At 43.9% G+C, this 18901-nt stretch overlaps 1 protein-coding gene across 1 annotated transcript in view; it reads right to left on the bottom strand.

Moving 5' to 3' along the window:
* Kif5c (kinesin family member 5C) overlaps window positions 1-18901 on the bottom strand; it is a 136468-nt gene that overhangs the window by 6902 nt on the left and 110665 nt on the right. The window contains exons 16-21 of the mRNA XM_026389134.2: window positions 14699-14887; window positions 11089-11206; window positions 8669-8745; window positions 7223-7332; window positions 5097-5198; window positions 4811-4871 (exon numbers count right to left, since the gene is read on the bottom strand). Coding sequence (XP_026244919.1) covers window positions 4811-4871; window positions 5097-5198; window positions 7223-7332; window positions 8669-8745; window positions 11089-11206; window positions 14699-14887 — 657 coding nt within the window. The remainder of the gene's footprint in view (window positions 1-4810; window positions 4872-5096; window positions 5199-7222; window positions 7333-8668; window positions 8746-11088; window positions 11207-14698; window positions 14888-18901) is intronic.

Below are 18901 nucleotides of genomic sequence, written 5' to 3'. Positions count from 1 at the left end.
TACTCTTCTGGCAGAGGATGAATATCCAGAATACATGAAGAGCTCAAAAAAATAGCAGCACCAAAAGACCAAATAACCCAATTAAAAAATAGGCAAATGACCAAAACAGATACTTCTCAAAAGTAAAAATACAAATGGCCAACAAAATGTTCATCATTAGCAATTAGGGAAATGCAAAGCAAAACTATACTGAGATTTCATCTCACTCCAATCAGAATGGCAATCATCAAGAATACCAATAATAAATTTTGGAGAGGATGTGGAGAAAAAGAAACATTTTTACACGGTTGGTGGGATGGTAAATTAGTACGACCACTATGGAAAACTGGATAGAGATTCCTCAAAAGACTAGTCATGGAACCACCACATGAGCCAGCTATACCACTCCTCAGTATTTATCCTAAAGAATTAAAGTCATCAAACTATAGTGATCCATGCATACCCATGTTTATGGGAGCACAATTCACAATAGCCAAACTACCCAGCTAGGTGTCCAGCAATGGATGAATGGATAAAGAAAATCTGGCATTTTTACACAACAAAGTTCTATTCAACCATAAAGAAAAATAAAATTATGTCATTTGCAGGAAAATGGATAGCAGTCGAGACTACTATATTAAGCAAAAAAAAAAAAGTCAAACTAAGAAGGTTAAAGGTCAAATGTTTCCTTTCATATGTAGAAGCTAGAGAGAAAAAAGGGAAAGAAAGTTGTTGGGATTTGGGATCTCATGAAAATCAAAGGAGGATCAGCAAGGGACAGGGACCAGGGGGTAGGGGAAGGAGAGGGGAAAGGGAAATACTGGGAAATGATATTGAACAAATTGTATTTTGATACTGTGAGCATGTGCAAATACATATCAACAAATCCCACTGTTATGTACAACTATAATGAGCCAATAAAAAATATGGGGAAAGAACAGTGGTTGCCTTATTACCCTGGTGTCCAGACTAAATGAGACAGTTCTTACAGAAATCTTAAAAATATTTACTCACACATAGTAAGTTCTCAATAAATATTAAAATGAATTTATTGATGTGTCATTTCATATCATAAGACCCACTTCTTCATTAGGTTTTATAATTCCCTTTTGCTATTGTTGCAAATCACACCACAATAAACTTCTTGGGGGCATTTTTTTCCCTTCATTTTGGATTATTTTCTATAAATGAACCTTGGGAATTAACATTGCTGAGATGAGGACTGAACCAAGCCTGGTGATCTTTGCTAGCAAAATCAGAAGATGAAATAGTTCTTTCTGTTCAATTCTCATGCATTTACTACAAGAGATATGCTAGTTCCTTGAAAAATGTTTTCCTTTTAGGGAAGGAGGGGAGAAACTTTTCAATATAAGCATTTCAATTCATCTAAATTGACCTACTTTACCATAGAATGTCAATGGATGCAGCTTATACAAACACACACACAAAAAAAAAAAAAAAAAAAGAAAGAAAGAAAAGAATAAAGCAAGCCACAAAGCTATGGAAACACTAAGCTTTTTGGAATAAAGGTTTTCTGTTAACTTAAGGTCTTAGTTACTAGTTCCACTTCTGTGTTGAAATAAGAAGCACCTGAAGTCAATTGCAACCTCAGATGAGGTAAATTACTTTCTGCAGGAAGCCAAATGGATCTGTTATTATGAATAATGTGCCACAGTACCTGTCTGAGGCTGAGCCACCCCTCTATCCGTGCAGGGGTGCAGAACAGTGCTACCCATCATGCTCATGTGCTATCCCACACCGCTGCCAGAGGGGGCTCAGCCCCAAGACCCCTCAATGCCTGCAGCCACCCTACCAGCTGTCCCTCTGCTTCAATGGTGATTATATTAGACTGAAATGTAATCACAAGTTAATATTTTTCCATAAGAAGTACCATCCTACCAAGGAAAATGAGAAAATATGTAAGTACCAAATTTTAATATAGAATCCTGAGTGTGGCATCTTTCTCTTGTTTTTACGTGGGCTCAAAATTAAACACTTTGGGAGAAGCATTTTAAAACATTTAAAATAGTTCTATTCATGCACTCTGTGCTTAGGCAACTATCATTTGGCTTCCTGCAGCGAATGCTGTTCCTCATCACATTCATTATCATGTCCCCACTTCCAGACTCACTTCCTCCAATCTCTTCCCATCATAGGCTGCTGCCCTGCCCTCCATGTGAAGGCTCATGGCTCAGCTTCCTATCACAGAGGTCAGGGAGGGACTAGAGCAGGAACCAATGTAACATGTGGTGATGGGGAGGGTCCATTCCTAAAGTCCAGGCTACTTTTGAGGCAGGGTGCTGCCTGGACCCCAGGGACCCCTTGATGGCCGGCTGGCCTTTGCCACTGTGGTACTCAGCAGTGGGCTTTCCAGACCAACTCCTAGGTGGAGGCTCATCCCTGCCTACTCCCAAACACCCAAGGAGACAGAGCAGGCCTGCACCAGAAGGCACATGTAGCCGAGGACAGCAGGGCTGGCACTGAGGAACACTTATGGCTGAGGGAAAGCACGGGTCTAAGCCAGCACAGGACATAGGATTCCAACCTTGGAATTAGAGTGTGTCAGGCAGGGGGTTAGTGAAGGAGAAGCGGAGGAGCCACCATATTGTGTCAGAGGAAATGCCCTTAGTGGGCTGGACGTGTGCAAGTCAGGAGCAGCCTGTGAGAGTGTGTGTGTGCAGGTAGATCCAGAGGAGTGTGAGGTGTGGGTGTGTGGGGATAGGACCAAGTGGACATGAGGGACCAGTGAGGGAGACACATCAGTGTAGACAGCCCAACATCAAAGAATGCAGGAGAACTTGCTAAGTATCTCCATCACACTCAGGAATAGGGGAGCAGGAGAGGATGCTGGCACTTCCGGTGTGTGAATGAGCCTGGTGTGATTGGGGTGAGTGTGAGGAGGCACGTGTGAGTGAGCAAGAGTAGCCATTTACGCACCAATGCATGTGTGTGTGCCGTGTGAGTACCTGAAGTACTTGTGTGGTGTGACTGCAGGAGTATGGTGTGTGCCGAACACAGGTGAGTGTGTCATGACGTGTGTACACAAGTGCGTGAGCAAGATATGGGTGGGAGGGAGATAGAAGAGGTAAGAGACACCGTATGAAGGTGAGGGCGAGGGCGAGGGCTGGTGCGGGTGAAGGCAGAGGCACCCTGAAGCATTCCCCCTCTCTGGCTAGTGGGAATATAGTAAAATTGTAAAGCTCAATATTTTCCTGAATTTCTATAATTATCCTTAATTCCGGGCATCACTTCTCTGGTAAAGCAGACGTAGAGGTGGCTCTGTTTCAGGCTCCCTGAGGCCGCCCTCCCTGCAGACTTCGCAGCTTCCTTCAGCACCCACAGCCCCCTTCCCTCCCAAATGGCTGCGTGCCCATGCCTCCACCTGGCTTTGAGGGACAACAAATTCCAACCAAGGACTCAGAGCAAAGCCAGATATGGGCTACTGTCAGCCCGCAGCTTGGGGTCACCAGGTCGTGGGGTGGGCTTGGTCCTAGCCAGGTCCACTGGCAAAGCAATGGGAGCAGCAAGGACAACATCTGGACAGCCTTTGTTGCTGCGCCCTGAGCAAGTCCTAGCGTGTTTCAGCAAACGGAGCTGATGTAGGAACGCAGGCTGTGGGGCAAGACCAGCGCTCACTCTGAGGTGCCTGCAGAGCAGCAAAAGCTGGCCAGAGGAGAGGAAGCCCACAGAGGAAACCAGATGCAGGACAGAGGAAACCAATGGGGATTTCAAGTCATAACCCCCTAAAGGGAAGTGGGGTCTGCCGCTCCTGTCTCTACCCACAACCCTACAGGTCTCAAGGCCCTCCCTGGCCTGCACCCACTCTGGCCTTTTCCTCTTTGCTTTGCCTTCACTTAGTCTCAGCCACAATGACCAGGTCCTGCTGGTCTTCCACATGCCTGGCATGGGCCACCTCCGGGCCTTGGCATAAGCTGTTGCCTCTGCTTGGAAGGCTGTCCCCCAGACACGCCACATGGCTCACTTCTTCACCTGCTCAAAAGCTCCCTTCTCAAGGTGCCTCCTCTAACCCCCACCCTCTGCACTTTCTAAATGGAACAGCTACAATAATACTTGTAATGAACATTATGTGAATATCTTGACTCCTCAGGCTCTGCAGTGTGTTTCAGACTGTGGTCCACCAGGGTAAATTGTGTCAAGTGAAACCTCCCCTGGGGGTGCTGGACATGATTTGCTTCTTTGTTTCTTGTGTCTCTTCCAGCTAAAGGCAAGCTTCCCGAGGGCAGGGATCTTATCTTGTTTTTTGTTTCTTTTTGTTACTGGGGATTGAACCTAAGGGTGCTTTACCACTGAGTTATATCTCTAGCCCTTTTTAATTTTTATTTTGAGAAAGAATATCACTAAATTGCTGAGGGTCTTGCTGTCCTCAAACTTGCAATCCTCCTGCCTCAGTCTTCCAAGACTGGGATTACAGGTATGTGCCACCACACACAGCTATGTGGTATATCTGAGCACCTATAAGAATGCCAGCACTTAGTAGGAGCTCAATAAACATCTGTTGAGAGTTGAAGAGAAGTAAATCACAAAGTGTAGAGGCTATGAACTTGCAGGTATTGATTTGCAATTCAGTTTAATTCTTATTCAGGGGCTTCAAGGTTATAGCTCTAAGGATACATTGATTGATGATTGATTGATTAATTCTCTGAAGAGCTGGGGAATAAATTGTAAAAATACTACTTCTCCACAGAATGCTTTAGTCTAAAATGATATACAAGAAAGGCACATAAGATAAAATTTTAGAATAAACAATTCAACATATCACAAATGAGCCTGGTTTTTGAGACAGAAATGAGTTTGGAAGGTCTTGACTCACCACAGTCTCCTCCAGGCCCTTGAGGTCCTCTCTGGCTTGTTCCCGTTTATCATTGAGCAACCTGAACAACAAAAAAGGAATCATAAACCTTTTGGGGAAAGGGGAATTGAAATTAGGCAGATGCTATTTGCATCTACAGATAAATCAGGAAAACAAACCAACAGCACACAAATAGCCATTCTGTTTCTAAATTAACCTGAGTATCTGGGCATCTGAATCACAGAGGCAGGGTTGTTAAGACCTCCCAGGCATGAGGGCAAACAGGAAGTATTTGAAAGGTACTCACAGGAGCTTTTCCAGTTTCATTTCTCTCTCCTGGTCCTCTATTTTCAGCTTGTTATAATCAGAACTGAGCTTCTCCTGTTCCAGTTGCAGTTTCTGATTCAAACTGAAATTGAGAGGTAAAAAGCAATATATTACAAGTCAGTCTGAAATTCTGAGTCATCTGGCTAAACTGTGGTTCTGTTCCAACCCCATTAGCTCTGTGCCACAGAGGCAGCGGTTCGGGAGGATTTTGAGGGATCAGAGAACTGCCTCGCAGCTTCCTCCCTACCCAAGTGAAAACTAATTTCTGGAAAGCATCTAGAAAGCATGAGACAAGGGCTTTGAGGATGTATTTATAATTTGCTTGTGTGCAGGAGCTGCAGGGAAAAAAATAATGACATTGGAAGATGGCTGATATTTTAAAACAGAAAGAAAGCCCCCTTAGACGAATGTGGCTTGGTAGACTGCAGAGGGCAGGCACACGTGGACAACCTCGAGTGGACATTTCGACCTTCCTCCTCTCCAACGAGCTCTCCGAAGACATCACCCAGGTCCAAATGCCTGGCTGAGTCTGTGGCATCCTTGAGGGAGGTTCAGAGAGAGGAATTATGAAGAGTGGAGACTCAGGGCTTTGTAGCAGACGGAAATCTGCCATCTGGTTGGGGGCATTGGGTCAGCCTTTACATCAGCCCAGTGCTTATAAAGCCTTTTGTATGGGCAGACCCAGGCGACTAGGGGAACAGATTAGACACCACATAAAGGAAAGCCCAGAGGCTATTTGCAAGGCAAAACCCGGAAGCCCCCACCTACTCACTCACCCACCCTCCCTCCTTCCTTCTCGTCTTCCTTCCCTCTCCAGAGCCCCCTCTTCCAGCTGATCATTTTGAGGGTGATTAATCAGAATAATGAACATGAGACAAGCACAACGTGAGTGACAGCATGGGGGTGGCCCAGAGGAGAAGGGGAGAGAGGTTGCTGAGCGCTTCCCTTAGGTGGCCCATGTGCAGAGCGCTGGAGTCATTTAGACTGTGTCAGTTACCATTCTCCTCTCCTAACATGCAAATGCTCCGCACAAGCAGCTCGCAGATGCTGAAAAGAGATTTGGATCAGTAGTCTGGAGAATTAAACTCTTAACTTCAGCCTGACTCCTATTTAGCAATGTGACCTTAAGTAAATAATTTAACCTTGCTTCCCATATAGAACTCCTTTCTTTATCTACAGAAAATGGATGGCGAGGGAAACTTTAAGGGGGAGGGGTGTGGGGCAGTGGACGGAACTGTACGTAATATAGTTGTTTTCTTTGTAACCCTATGGCTTTTTGTTTGGAGCATTCAAAAGCATTTTTCTGCAAAGGGGTTTGTTCAAAGACTGTGGAGAGGATCCACTCTGCAAATAAGAGCCCTCAGGACAGGACCCCAAAGGCACCTTCTGGCTGGGTGACTTCTGTGTTGCGGATGAGGGGGAAGGTAAGGGAGGAAGATGGAAAGGCATATGGCGCAGGGGGCTCCCCATGGGCTCTGACAAGGCAGGAGTGCAGCTGGCCATGGGGTGGTGTCCCCAGTGAAACAGCAATGAGGCCATCCTGGTGGTGGTGCCACAACTCATGGGCACCTTGGCCAAGCAGATACGTAACAGCATGGGTCCAGGAAGCTGCAGCTGAGAGGGCAGGTATGTGCTCGGCAGAGGAGACAGCATGTGCTGTCTTCTCGGAGAGCTTATTAACCTATGAGAACCCCTAGGTCAGGATGAGTTTGTATTGGGGTTGCTTTATTGAGTTTTATTGGAGTTTTTTGTTGGGGGTTGTTCTGATACTTCCGTACTTCCATACAGAGAGTCTTCCCATTTCCTGGGGCATGCATCTGCCCAGCTGAGTTACCAACAATGTGGTCCTATCCCTGGGGGTGTGGTGATAGGAGGGGCAGACTGGCCTGCCCACCATCTGCCCCACCAGAGCCCTAGGAAGCTCGGCTCCAGATGGGAGAACAGACCTCAAAGCAGCATGCCCAGGCCACTGTGTCAAGGGCAGAGCACAGAGCCCACGGGCGAGGAGAGACAAGCCCCTGGCTAAAAGCCATGTCCTTCCCAATTGGCCCAAGAGGACAGAGCAAGGCACCCTCCCTCCCCCACAGCCCACAAGCCCTAACTCACTCCCGAATCTCATCAATGATCTTCTGCTTCTCCTCAATTTCATCTCGAAGTCTGGACAGCTGCTTCTGGTGAGCTTCCCGGTGGCTCTCCATCTGCTGCTCCAGCGCCTTCTGCAGCCAGGCCAGGAGAAATATGTCATTCACTTGTTGGCACTCAGCCCACTCTGTGACAAGCCCTGGAACCACGTCTACCTCCCTTGGATCTTAGATCCCCAAAGTAAGGGTGTTTCTGGCTCTTGTGCCTCCAGGACCTGACCTTGCTATATTGGGACAACAAAGCCCAGGGATCTATAATCAAACCAAGTGGGTCCTGGGAACAAATTAATCCACTGGTTAAAGAGAAAATTCTCAGCTGGGTGCAGTGAAGCACACCTGTAATCCCAAAGACTGGGGAGGCTGAGGCAGGAAGGATGCAAGTCCAAAGTCAGCCTCAGCAACTTAGGGAGAATCTGTCTCAAAATAAAAAAAAAAAAGGGGGGGGAGTAGGGGGAGGCCAGGGAGACAGCTCAGTGATAAAGTGCCCCTGGGTTCCTCCCCAGTATTAAATAAATAAAAAGTTCTCCCTTGATCTTCTACAGCTCACCTGGGTTACATGGCTTCTCTAGCCAGGTCAGTCAGAAGGCCTTGACCTCTTATTACTTGAGTGGCCTCAGACAAGCTAGGTAATCTGTGTGGGCTGCACTTCCTCACCAGTCAAATCAAAATGACACCGCCCCCTTCCCCCCCCCCCACCCACACACACTGTCCACTGCAGATTTATGGTGATGTTTGGGGGAGACTTTTCCACCAAAGCCTCTGAAAACAGGAGAGGGGCTCAGGAAGATCAGGCATAATTTTATTCTGTTGGCTGGAGCAGGGCCACGTTCTGGGCATTGCTTCAATTGTGTGTGGGCTTTTGCTCGATGAGGCTCAGAGTTTGCCTAAAATGAACCTACATTCTATTTCTTCTCACATTTCATTTTATTTACTCAAAAGTCTTATTTCCTAGTCATTTTTCTTAACATTTTCCTTTTCTGATTCAAATATGTCCAATAAAGATCAGCATGTTTAAGATGGAAATTCAAATTTGGAATGTTTCTTTACAAAGATTAAGGGGAGAGGTTTTCTATCACTTAAAGGAAAGGTGAACCCTTCTTCAGAAGTGAACCCCAACAATAATGTGCCCATGCAGTGACTTCTCTCCATCAGGAATGGGGGAGACCAAGGCAGGACTGCAACATAACCATCCTCTACAGACCTGAGGTCCTGGGTAGTCCCGGGGTCATCTTGTACCTGCACCAGCCCACACTGAGAATGGCTCTGAATGTCCAGCAGTGCCCCCCCCCCACACACACACACAATTGCCATGCACAGGTCTGAAGGGGACAGACTTTTCTAGAACAAAAAAAACGCAGTCCAAATGCACCCAATGCTCGCCAGGCTTAGTGGGAGGGACAGCTATACACACCTTCATCTCCTCAGCATCCTGCAGCCGCGTCAGGTGTTCCTTTTCCTTATCCTGGAAACTGACTTCGTGCATTTTTTCTGTTTTGAATTTTAAATGATGATTTAAGATTTAACAAGTAGGTCTCACACCAAAAAGAAAAAAATTAAAACACACACACAAGCACGGAAAAATGGCAACAGAGTAAAATATCAGATTATATCACTAATTACAACCATGGCAAAAAGAAAATAACCTCTCCATAAGGGAGTCCTGGCTGGAGCCAAGGCTGACCCCTCCCACAGGGTGTCTGAATCAGAGCCCTGGAGAAAGCAGCCATCAATGGGGTGGGGGTGGGGGTGCTAACTGGAAGCAGGACGCCCCCATTGCAGCTGCCTCTAATCACCTCACACCTTGGAAGGCTTGTTCCCACCTGGGCTCTGCACACAGCCCCTGAGGTCACATACATAAATGCTTTCTACAGATTATAAAGCACCCTGTGAGTGTTAGGTGGCGTTTGGATTCATGCCACTGGTAGAATTCCAGAAAGAGCTCATTTACCTCCCCTGGGTAAACTGTTTATTTTCTACGAATCTGGAGCAGAAAAACAACCGAAGGGTGAGAATAAGGGAAGTAGGAATATAACATAATATTTCCAAGATTAATAAGGAGGCCCACTGGGGGGCGGGGTGTTGTGTGGCCCTCTAGTCTCAGTATTCCTGGTCAATGGGACCCTGAGGGCGTGGTGCAGTGGGGAGTGGGGGGTTACTGGGGGGCCCAAGGTAAAATTATTTAAGACACTGACATCTAGTGCATGATTTCTCTCTATTTTTTTCCACTTTAGTTCAGGTCTCACTTCTATTCAATGGCATTACTGCAGAAACCATGAATAAAGAGGACAAATGTTTTCCATGTCCAGTTTTTGGTGGCCAACTCTACTTCCTACCACATTCACTACCACATAAAGAAAATGTTACCAGGTTACAGCAGAGTAGGGATGCCCTCTTTCTTTTATGAGTCTGCCTTTGCATTTGAGAGAAAATACATTTACTGAGCCCATAACTGCCCAACCACAACTTAAATAAAAAGGGATAAAATCATCTCCAATTCTACTACCCTGACAAAACCATTTTTGTTAAATATTAATTATTAGAAACACACACATCCATTTGTTTTAAACAGTTATAACCACAACATAGATAATATTTTGCAAATGATTTTTTTTTTTTTTTTGGTGGAGGGGGACCGGGGATTGTACTCGGGGTCCTCAACCACTGAGCCACATCCCCTCAGTCCTATTTTGTATTTTATTTAGAGACAGGGTCTCACTGAGTTGCTTAGGGCCTCACTAAATTGCTGACACTGGCTTTGAACTCACGATCCTCCTGTCTCTGCCTGCCCCGAGCCGCTGGGATTATAGGTTTGCACCACTGTGCCCAGTGCAAGTGACCTTTACCATTGCATCATCAACACTGGCACATCTCATGGAGTTCATCTCCGGTGTGGAAACAATGTCCTATTAGAGTTTATTTAACTGTTAAACATTTAGGTGGCTTCTTTTTCTTTTTTTTTTTTTTCCCTTTCCTTTTCTTTCTTTCTTTTCTGATCTAAAAGTCTGCAATGAATATTTAAGGTTTGAGGATCAAAAGGTATGAAGAAATGTTACAACTGTGAATTCCACCAGTATGTGTAATCATAATGTACTAATAAAAAATTTAAGATTATCCAAATCACTTTCTAAAAAGACTAATAATTTTCATTGCAACCTGCAATATGTGGGTTTGGTCTCACATCGTACAATGCATACATTCAGGCAGCCACCCTTGAATTTCTCCTATGTATTCATGTTTACAAAGTGCTTCCTACACCTGTCCAAGGGAAGAGCTCATTCAAGGGCAGAGAGAGCACCAGGTTAGCCATGGTGCAAGTTCTTCTTTTTACATTAAGAGCAACAAATACTGTGGAAGGGTGAGATGAACAGATTCAGGCACAAGACAAAATTTTATTTTAAATCATCCCGGGGATGCAGCACAGTGGCTAGCTCAGACTGACGAATAGGGGCCCTTAGTAGACAGAGGTAGCCACAATCCTTAGTTATCCTGGACAGTGGCAGTGAAGACAGAAATCAGCAGAGCCAGAGGGACACCTGGCAAGTTGAAGGGACAGGCCTTGGTGACTGTCGGGGGCTGAGAGCAGCGGAGGCAGAGAATATTCTGGATTGGGCAACTGGGCAGAATGAGGAAGAATAGAAGACAGGCAGATTTGGAGTGGGGGTACACTTCCACAGGTTTCCCCATTTTTTCTTTTTCTTTCGTGATGCTATTGTTTTCAGTAGAACTAGAAACACTCTAATTGAGCAAAACTAAACACCATGACTCCAGCCAACGAGAGACTGTCTGATGGAAGCCAAGCATTTGACACCTGCAAAGTCGTCAAATATTTACCTTGGGCTCGGAGCTTGGCCAGCTCTTCGCTGAGCGAGTCCTGGGACTCCTCCAGCTGCCTCCTCTTCTGTTCCATGTTCTGCATGTAGTCTGTCAGAGATTTGATCTTGGCTTCGTGCTGTAAACAAGAAAATAGATCAAAAGGAAGAGTGAACGCCTAGCAAGCACTGCTCCGGGCTTGCCTGCGACTGTCTGATGAGAAGCTACGGAGGAGTTTCTGATGTCTCTTTTCTGAGTTCCAACACTAAACGACACATGTTCTGCCCATTGCCGGGATTTGGAATCGAGGACCAGGACAGTACCATTTCTTCCAGGTGCTTCTCTGCTTCATGCCCCACAGACGCTACTCATGGCCCTCTCCCTCCTGTCATTCACCTAACATGGAGGCCAAAGTCCACCCTGGTGTTCCTCCCCGTGGAAAAGAGGGTAGGAGGGCTGGGGGTGAGCTCAATGGCAGAGCACTCGCCTGTCACCCACCAGGCCCTGGGTTTAATCTCCAGCACCACAACAAAAGAAAAGTGTGCTGGAGAGGAAGGAATTAGGAAAGGGGCACAGCTCTGAAAGCCTTATTCTTTGAACATGCCCTCTGGATTCCATCTTCAAACGTTAGATCTTTTAAATCCTTCAAACACACTGACTCCTGCGCCAGGGACTTTGCATTTTATGGTTTCTCTATGAAGCTTCTCTCTCCCCAATACCACCCCCAACCCCCACCCAGCACAAACTGTCCTGGCTCACTCCCTTACTACTTAGACCCCAGCATCTTCTTCCAGGACTTACTGCTATATGATTTATCTTATCTTTTTTTTTTAACTTGCTAGCTTCATGAAAGCACAAAGTATATGCTTAATAAATCAGGGAAATAAATAAGGGAAAAAATGAATGAGTTAATGGGAGCTCACTGACTGAATAGGAATAGTAACTTCTAGGCACCTGGATCTGAGGAGCTCACCTTTAGGCAGGAGGACCCTGCAGGCAATCTCCATGACATAATTTCTCCAGAAAACACACCTCAGCTGGAGCAGTTATTTTTAAAGGAGAGATTTTGATGAAGAAGATGCATGTAAACAAGAATGGTAGCATTTCAGTTGCCAATACTCTGTCAGAGTCTTTAGAGCGCATCCGAAAAGTGTCAAGTTTCATTTCCTTTTGAACCGAATAATGACTGAACTTTCAGGGTTGTGTAAATGGTAGCAGAGTACAAACATTTCATCTAACAGAAAACTGTGCATTTTGCTACTAGAAAGAACTTTCTAAACATAACCCCCAAACATCCTAATCTTCTGGCCTCAGATCTTTTATACTAAAATCAGTGTCAGTCTGAGATCTGGACACTTATCCTCATCCATTTACACAGAGTACAGCTGACACACTTCCAATGGTTAGATCAGTTCACAGAGGGCACAGAAGGGACTTGGACGTGGAGCTGGTACTTCCAGCTGGAAAGAAAAAATGCTGGGCTGCAAGCTATGGGACCTCTGCTTGTGGCCTTGCCTTGGCCCAGTCTGTTTAGGGGCAGGACGCCTTGAAGCACATGCTGTCGCTATCAGAAGTGATCCAGAAACTGAATTTGAGGGCCACCATTCTCAAATGTTTACCATTTTTTCTTCTCCATTTTTACAAATTATGAAAAATATCTTTTTAGAAGAGATGATAAATAATTATAAAAATTATAAATTAGAAAAATATATAGCATCCAGGAAAGGTGGCATAAATTTTGCTCAGAAACCACTCTAATGTATCAACTATTTCCCTTTCATAGTCCTAGTGTTAGCTGTAGGGGCATATATACTTTACAAAGTTGCAAAGCATAACAAAGATCTATAACTCAGCATTTTCATTTTCACTTAACTTTATATAATTATACTTTCCAAATGGCAGGTTTTATGGATTTTCATAATAGGAGCTGCATAATATTCTTCCATGTAACTTTGTTATTAGTCTACCAACAGATAGTTGGGTAATTTATTTGATTCTAATGTAAAATAATGCTATATTAAACAGCTTGTGCATAGCTTTTAATATTTTTAATCAGGAAGTGCTAATATCATACGAAATGAAAAATCTTCATTTTCATTATCAATGAAAATTAGTAGAAGTAAAATTATTGGACCAAAATATTCTTACATTTTTATGGTTTTTGTATTTCCTGAGCACTTTCCAAATGCACAAACCAAATTATACTTTTATGAACAATGTATGAGCATATCAACCTCACTGTCATCTACTAGCACTGAGAAATCTTTTCTAATACAGTTTTGTCTATTATGTTAGTTATAAAATGGAACCTGGTGGAGCCATTCAGACAAGGAGTTGGAGATGTTTCCATGATTACATATTATTATGCTTAAAAGCACACCAGAATGAAGCATGCTTCTGTCTGTCTCTTAATACTATTGGAGGCACCAATCTTTGTTGGTATGACTGGCCGTTTTCGTGCCTAGCATAAGGCCATGAGTCACACACAACTGGACCACTCAGAGAAACCTCAACCCCCAAAGGCAAGCCCAGATATCAGTGGCAGCCCAAGAAACTAGGTTACTGTTTTCTAAAACTATCTTACTAGAACTAAAATGCCTTTCCAATAAGACAAAAAGTAGCCTTGCTCATTGAGCAAATGAAAAGTCCTGAGACGTGGGCTTTGGGTTCAAAACACTTTGGTTAGAGTCCCCAGCTCCACCACCATTTACTAGCTATTTGTGTTTGAAAATACATTTAATCTCAATCTCAGTTTTCTTATCTGAAAAAGAGAAACAATAATAAATCCTGCCTACCAGGGAATTTTTGAAGATCAAGTGAGGAAGATCATGTGAAGTGCTTAGCACAGGGTACAGCACACAGTAAACACTCGATGAAGTGCTACATGATACTATATTAATATTAATAATATCAGCAGCAGTAGTTTCTGCTTTCCCATCTTAAATCATATATGTTACAGAGACTAAAGGATTCAGGAATTTTGCATTGCTTGATAGGAGTTTTAGAGATTCCACCCAATCTTGTCCAAACATTATATATGCCTACTTATCTAGCCATCTATAGATAGATGGAGATATAGACATACATCCTTTAAAAAGAGGACAGTCTCAAGGGGATTCATGTGATTCACACAATGAAATCTAGTTTTAAGAATAAACCCAAACTGCTTTCAGGGCCAGCTCCTATAGTCCCTGCTACTGCAATTTGTTATCCTTTTCTTCTTTTCAGATGTTGCAACCTCTTGTTCCTAAAACCCGAACAACTGGTATGGTGGCCATGTCACCGTTTTGTAAGTAAAAATATATGTCAAGGGTCACTGAATCTCTTAACTAACTGTAAGCTGCTGGTGTTATTCTGCATTTTTAAAAAGAAATAAAGTTTGCTAATCATTTCTGGCAAGGAGGAGGAGTGGGGGAAGGGGCAGGGGAGGGTGGGGGAAGGGGCAGGGGAGGGTGGGGGAGGGGTGAGGAGGGACTGGGGTCCTGGGCTGTCATTGCCTGGGGAGATCATGGTTATGTAAAGCAAAGTGCATAAACAGTCACCATTATGTCCCATCAGCACCAGTAAGGGCACGAAGGGGAGCAGATCTCAAGAGGACCAGGTGTGAAATAAGGAGGAAAGGGTGGCCTACCTGGGAGATAAGTAGCTGGCAGGCTGCCAGCTCCCGCTCACTGGCGCTCATCTTCCTATTGGAATCCATCTGGGCACTCTCAAGCTGTTTGCTGCGGTTCACCAGGGACTTGACCTCTGACTTCATCTTGCTGATGTATAGGCGGGCCATGGTGAACTCCTCTTCAATGACTCCATTCACATCTGCCAGCTGAGCACAGCAGGGAACACACTCAAATATCACTGCCGTTTCCAGAGGCTCACAGAATCCCCTGAATCCTGACCATGGATGCTCAAAGATGTCCATAGATTTCTGGCTAAGCATCTTTAATCATGGAGCAAGCTGAAAATGTTCTCTGGAAAGAACTACTACACGTTCAACCCCAAGTTCTCTGAGACCTCAGGTGAAGCATCCAATTGAAAACCTCTGCTAAATATAATCCTCAGTTAACCAGGTTTTTCATTACGACTGATCTTTAAGATAAAAGAGATGACATCAGGAGAAAAGGCACTGAAGGTTTCAGAAAGGAGATAACTTCAGAACTGTGCTGTGTTCTGTTTAATGCCCTATACCTTGTCTCTCTATAATAACAGTGGGGCCCAATGTTCCTACAGATGACCTTTAATGTCAATAAAAACACAAATCAAAATTTTGATCATGTTCTCCATAGTTTGCTTAGTCAGTTAGAGAAGTAGTCTAATGCCTTCAATGTTTCTATAAGCAACGACAGAAAAGGACTTCCTAGAAAGTCCTTGACAATGTGAATTCATTTTAAAGTCTCCTCTTGAAGTTTTTGTGCATGACTTTTCATGGCTACCAATCAACTTCTTTTCATGCCAAGCAGATAGTAATCTGAGAACAACAGTTGAAATTTACCATTGGAACAGAAGATTCTGACAGTCAGCATTCCCCCGTGATGAATATTTTCTAAGTTTCAAATTTCTATTGGAAACAAAAGTTGTAGCAAGATATTTGAGATAGACATGCAAGATATTTGCATCTGCTAAGACGCAAACAGGTCTGGAAGGGCAATTGGCCAAATGAACAAGAACTGTTTGTACTTTGTTTAACCACCAGAGGGCAGCCTCGCACCTCAAGAAAAGACAATGCCATCCAGAATCCAGCAGGTAAACATTGGCTGCAACTGGGTTCAGGACTGACTCAGGTATGTTTTTTTGTTGTTTGTTTTTTGTTTATTGTTGTTGTTGTTGTTTGTTTGCTTGCTTTTTTTTATATTCCACAGCACACTCTCACCACCCACTTGTCATTAATTCAGTACATATCTACTTTTTAAGTAGAACGTTTGCGAGATGGGAAAATGAAATTGGTTATCAGCTCTGAAAATTAGTAGCTAATATGAAATATAATAATCAGTTCTGAGTGCCTGTACCTTGGTGTCAGCCTTCCCATAAGAATTCAACAACAGACCAGGTGCACTGGCAAAAGCCACTAATCCCAGCTACTCAAGAGGCTAAGGAGGGAGGATGGCAAGTTTGAGGCCAATCTGGGCAAATCAGAAAGACCTTGTCTCAGAAAAGACTGGGGACATAGCTCAGTGGTAAAGTGCCTCTGGATTCAATCCCCAGTACCAAAAAACAAAAAATCAATAACAATACAGTATTTAATAATGACACCGCCAACATCAATCAACACAAGGCAGAATCTACGTTAACAGGATTAAAATCTACAAGTAACAGTTGTAACTCTATCTTCATGGAAGTTCTTGCTCAGCTAGTTGTACTTCTAACTGCCAAAGATTTGCATACCAACACCACCCCTCATTACATTCCTTTATAATCCAAGAGCCTGGATATGCTAGGTGAGAAAAGCCTACAGTATTTAAGTTCAATTTTATTTTTCTGCCTATGTCCCAGCATGGAACAAGAATGCAGAACATCTTCCAAAGCCCAGCCAGGTGTACCTATGCATCGCCCGGCTCTGTAGACGGGCACAGAACATCGTGTCTTCCAGGTGGGACTCAGACCCTACACTAGCTTCTGACAGGAGATGCTGCTGAGCCAGCAACCTGGGAATCCTGGGAAGAGAACAAACCCCTCTTATCCCCTGGGTCTGTCAAAACAGGACTCTTGGTCTTCTGTGCCCAGGTGTTACCGTGTAGCATGAGGTGCCCCCTTAAAGCTCATGTGTGAGATAAGGCAAGAATAATCGGAAATGACATTTTATTAGATGATGATAGCTGTGAATAGTCCACTTGGTGGATTAATCATTTGAAAGGACTAGCGCACTGGAAGAAGTAGGTTCCTGGGGACATGCCTTTGGGGTTTATATTTTGTCCTTGGCACCTCAATCTCTCTGTTTCCTGGCAGCCATGAGCTCAGCCTCTTTCCTCCACTGCAACTTCTGCCATGAACCTAGGAAACCGAAATAAAGCCCAAAGTAAACTTTTCCTTGTATAAGTTGTTGTTGTCCAGTCTTTTGGTTACAGAGAGAAAAAGTTAACTAACATATCAGGTAAGCTGGGGAAGAGTAAATATCTACACATGATAGGCTTGCTGCCAACTGACAGCTGGACATTTCTTTCCCCAAACAAGACTTTGAAGATTACTCTTGTCCGAGGAGATCTAAAAGGAGATTTTGAGTCCATGCCTGATGTGACAAAAGAATACCCCAAACAAATGGTTTTTAACTATGAGGCTTCTTACCACTATAGAGGGCATATATTTAGAAGCTTGTGTTTAAGAGTTTGCAGTAATTCCAACACACTATTATTTCAAAAAGAGTAAACCAGGGTTTGCTGCTAAAATGCTATTATTTTTAACTATCTCGAGGACTGACAATGCCCCCAGCAGTATATACTAGATTATATGGTTCTGTACTAATGACCAATCCAGCTAGAAAGACTGCACCATAGTGAAGTTAAATGGGAAGTAGAACCTGCCCCTTCTACCTGCCTAGAAATTAGTCAACCCCACAACCACCCTGAGTCGCTCAAGCATGGAATGACAATGCAAGGGGAGAAAGTATTGCCATTTCTAGACCAAGTGAAAGTGAAGCGAAGTGATTATTCACATTCTCAGAACCAGACTAAAAGAAGTCAGTGTGGGAAAAAGAAATTAGGCGGTCAACCCAGTACAGTTCATTTGCTGTACCTCCACTTTCTTCCTGTTTTAGTCAGCTTTTGTGTCACTGTGACCAAAATACACAACAAGAAAAACTTAGAGGAAGAAAAGTTTATTTCAGAGATCTCAGTCCATTGTTCTGGGCCCAAGGTGAGGCAGCAGGTCAGGGCAAAAGGACTCAGCAGAGGAAAGCTACTTAGTTCATAAAAGGGTCAGGAAGCAGAAAGAGAGTGGGGAAGAGGCCACAGGGAATGGGCCTGCTTCCAGGGTACACCCCTAGTAACCCACCTCTAGCCATACCCCACCTGCCTAGAGTTTCCACCCAATCGGTCCATTCAGACTAGGATGGACTGATTAGGTTACAGTTCTCATCATCCAATCATTGTACAAACTCTGAAAGTTCCTACATTAACAGGACTTTTTGAAGAACACATCCTATCCAAAGTATAACACTTCCTTTTAAAATTTTTAATTGAAACATAATAATTGTACACATCATTTTATCTTTCTATTCAGTTTCTGTCTAGACTCCTAGACATCTTTGGTTTAAAAAAAAATGCCCGGCAACATAGATAGTGGGTGCTAACACACCTGGATGATTAACACTGGCTCACCTTTTCATTTACTAGGCTCATCCTGTTACACTGACAAAATACATTGCCTGGACTCTGAAAATGTTTCAAGACACCACTGACATAGGGAAATATGGTAGTGTTTTTATTTTTGTTTGTTTTGTTTTGTTTTGGGTTCCCTGGATGTTCAGGTCTGTCACATTCTGCAATGAGGGCCAAGGGAGATTCCCACACCATCTGTTCTCCTACCATAGAGCCCTACCAGGAAAGACCTCCTGAGTCTTTTGAGTCTATGATGGGCGCCACAGCAGCTATCTTGCTACCATGATGCAATGAATCGTGAGAACTGAGAAGGGTCTTAGAAAGAAAATAAAAGATCACTGACACAGACATTCTTGATCAGCCTATTTTCCTACGTCAAAATAACTACCATGTCAGTTGAAAGTCATAACCAATAAGAAAAATACCTGAACCTATAATGATAAACCTAACCAGTATGTGCAGAAGTCATGTAACGTCTGAGCTCACAATCTATGAGGTTATCTGGGCTCATCTGACCATTTTACAAATTA

This window comes from Urocitellus parryii, chromosome 1 (genome assembly GCF_045843805.1).
Source record: "Urocitellus parryii isolate mUroPar1 chromosome 1, mUroPar1.hap1, whole genome shotgun sequence".
NCBI classification, from domain to species: Eukaryota; Metazoa; Chordata; class Mammalia; order Rodentia; family Sciuridae; genus Urocitellus; species Urocitellus parryii.
The sequence above is the reverse complement of the archived record's forward strand: the minus strand, read 5'-3'. Positions and strand labels throughout refer to the sequence as shown.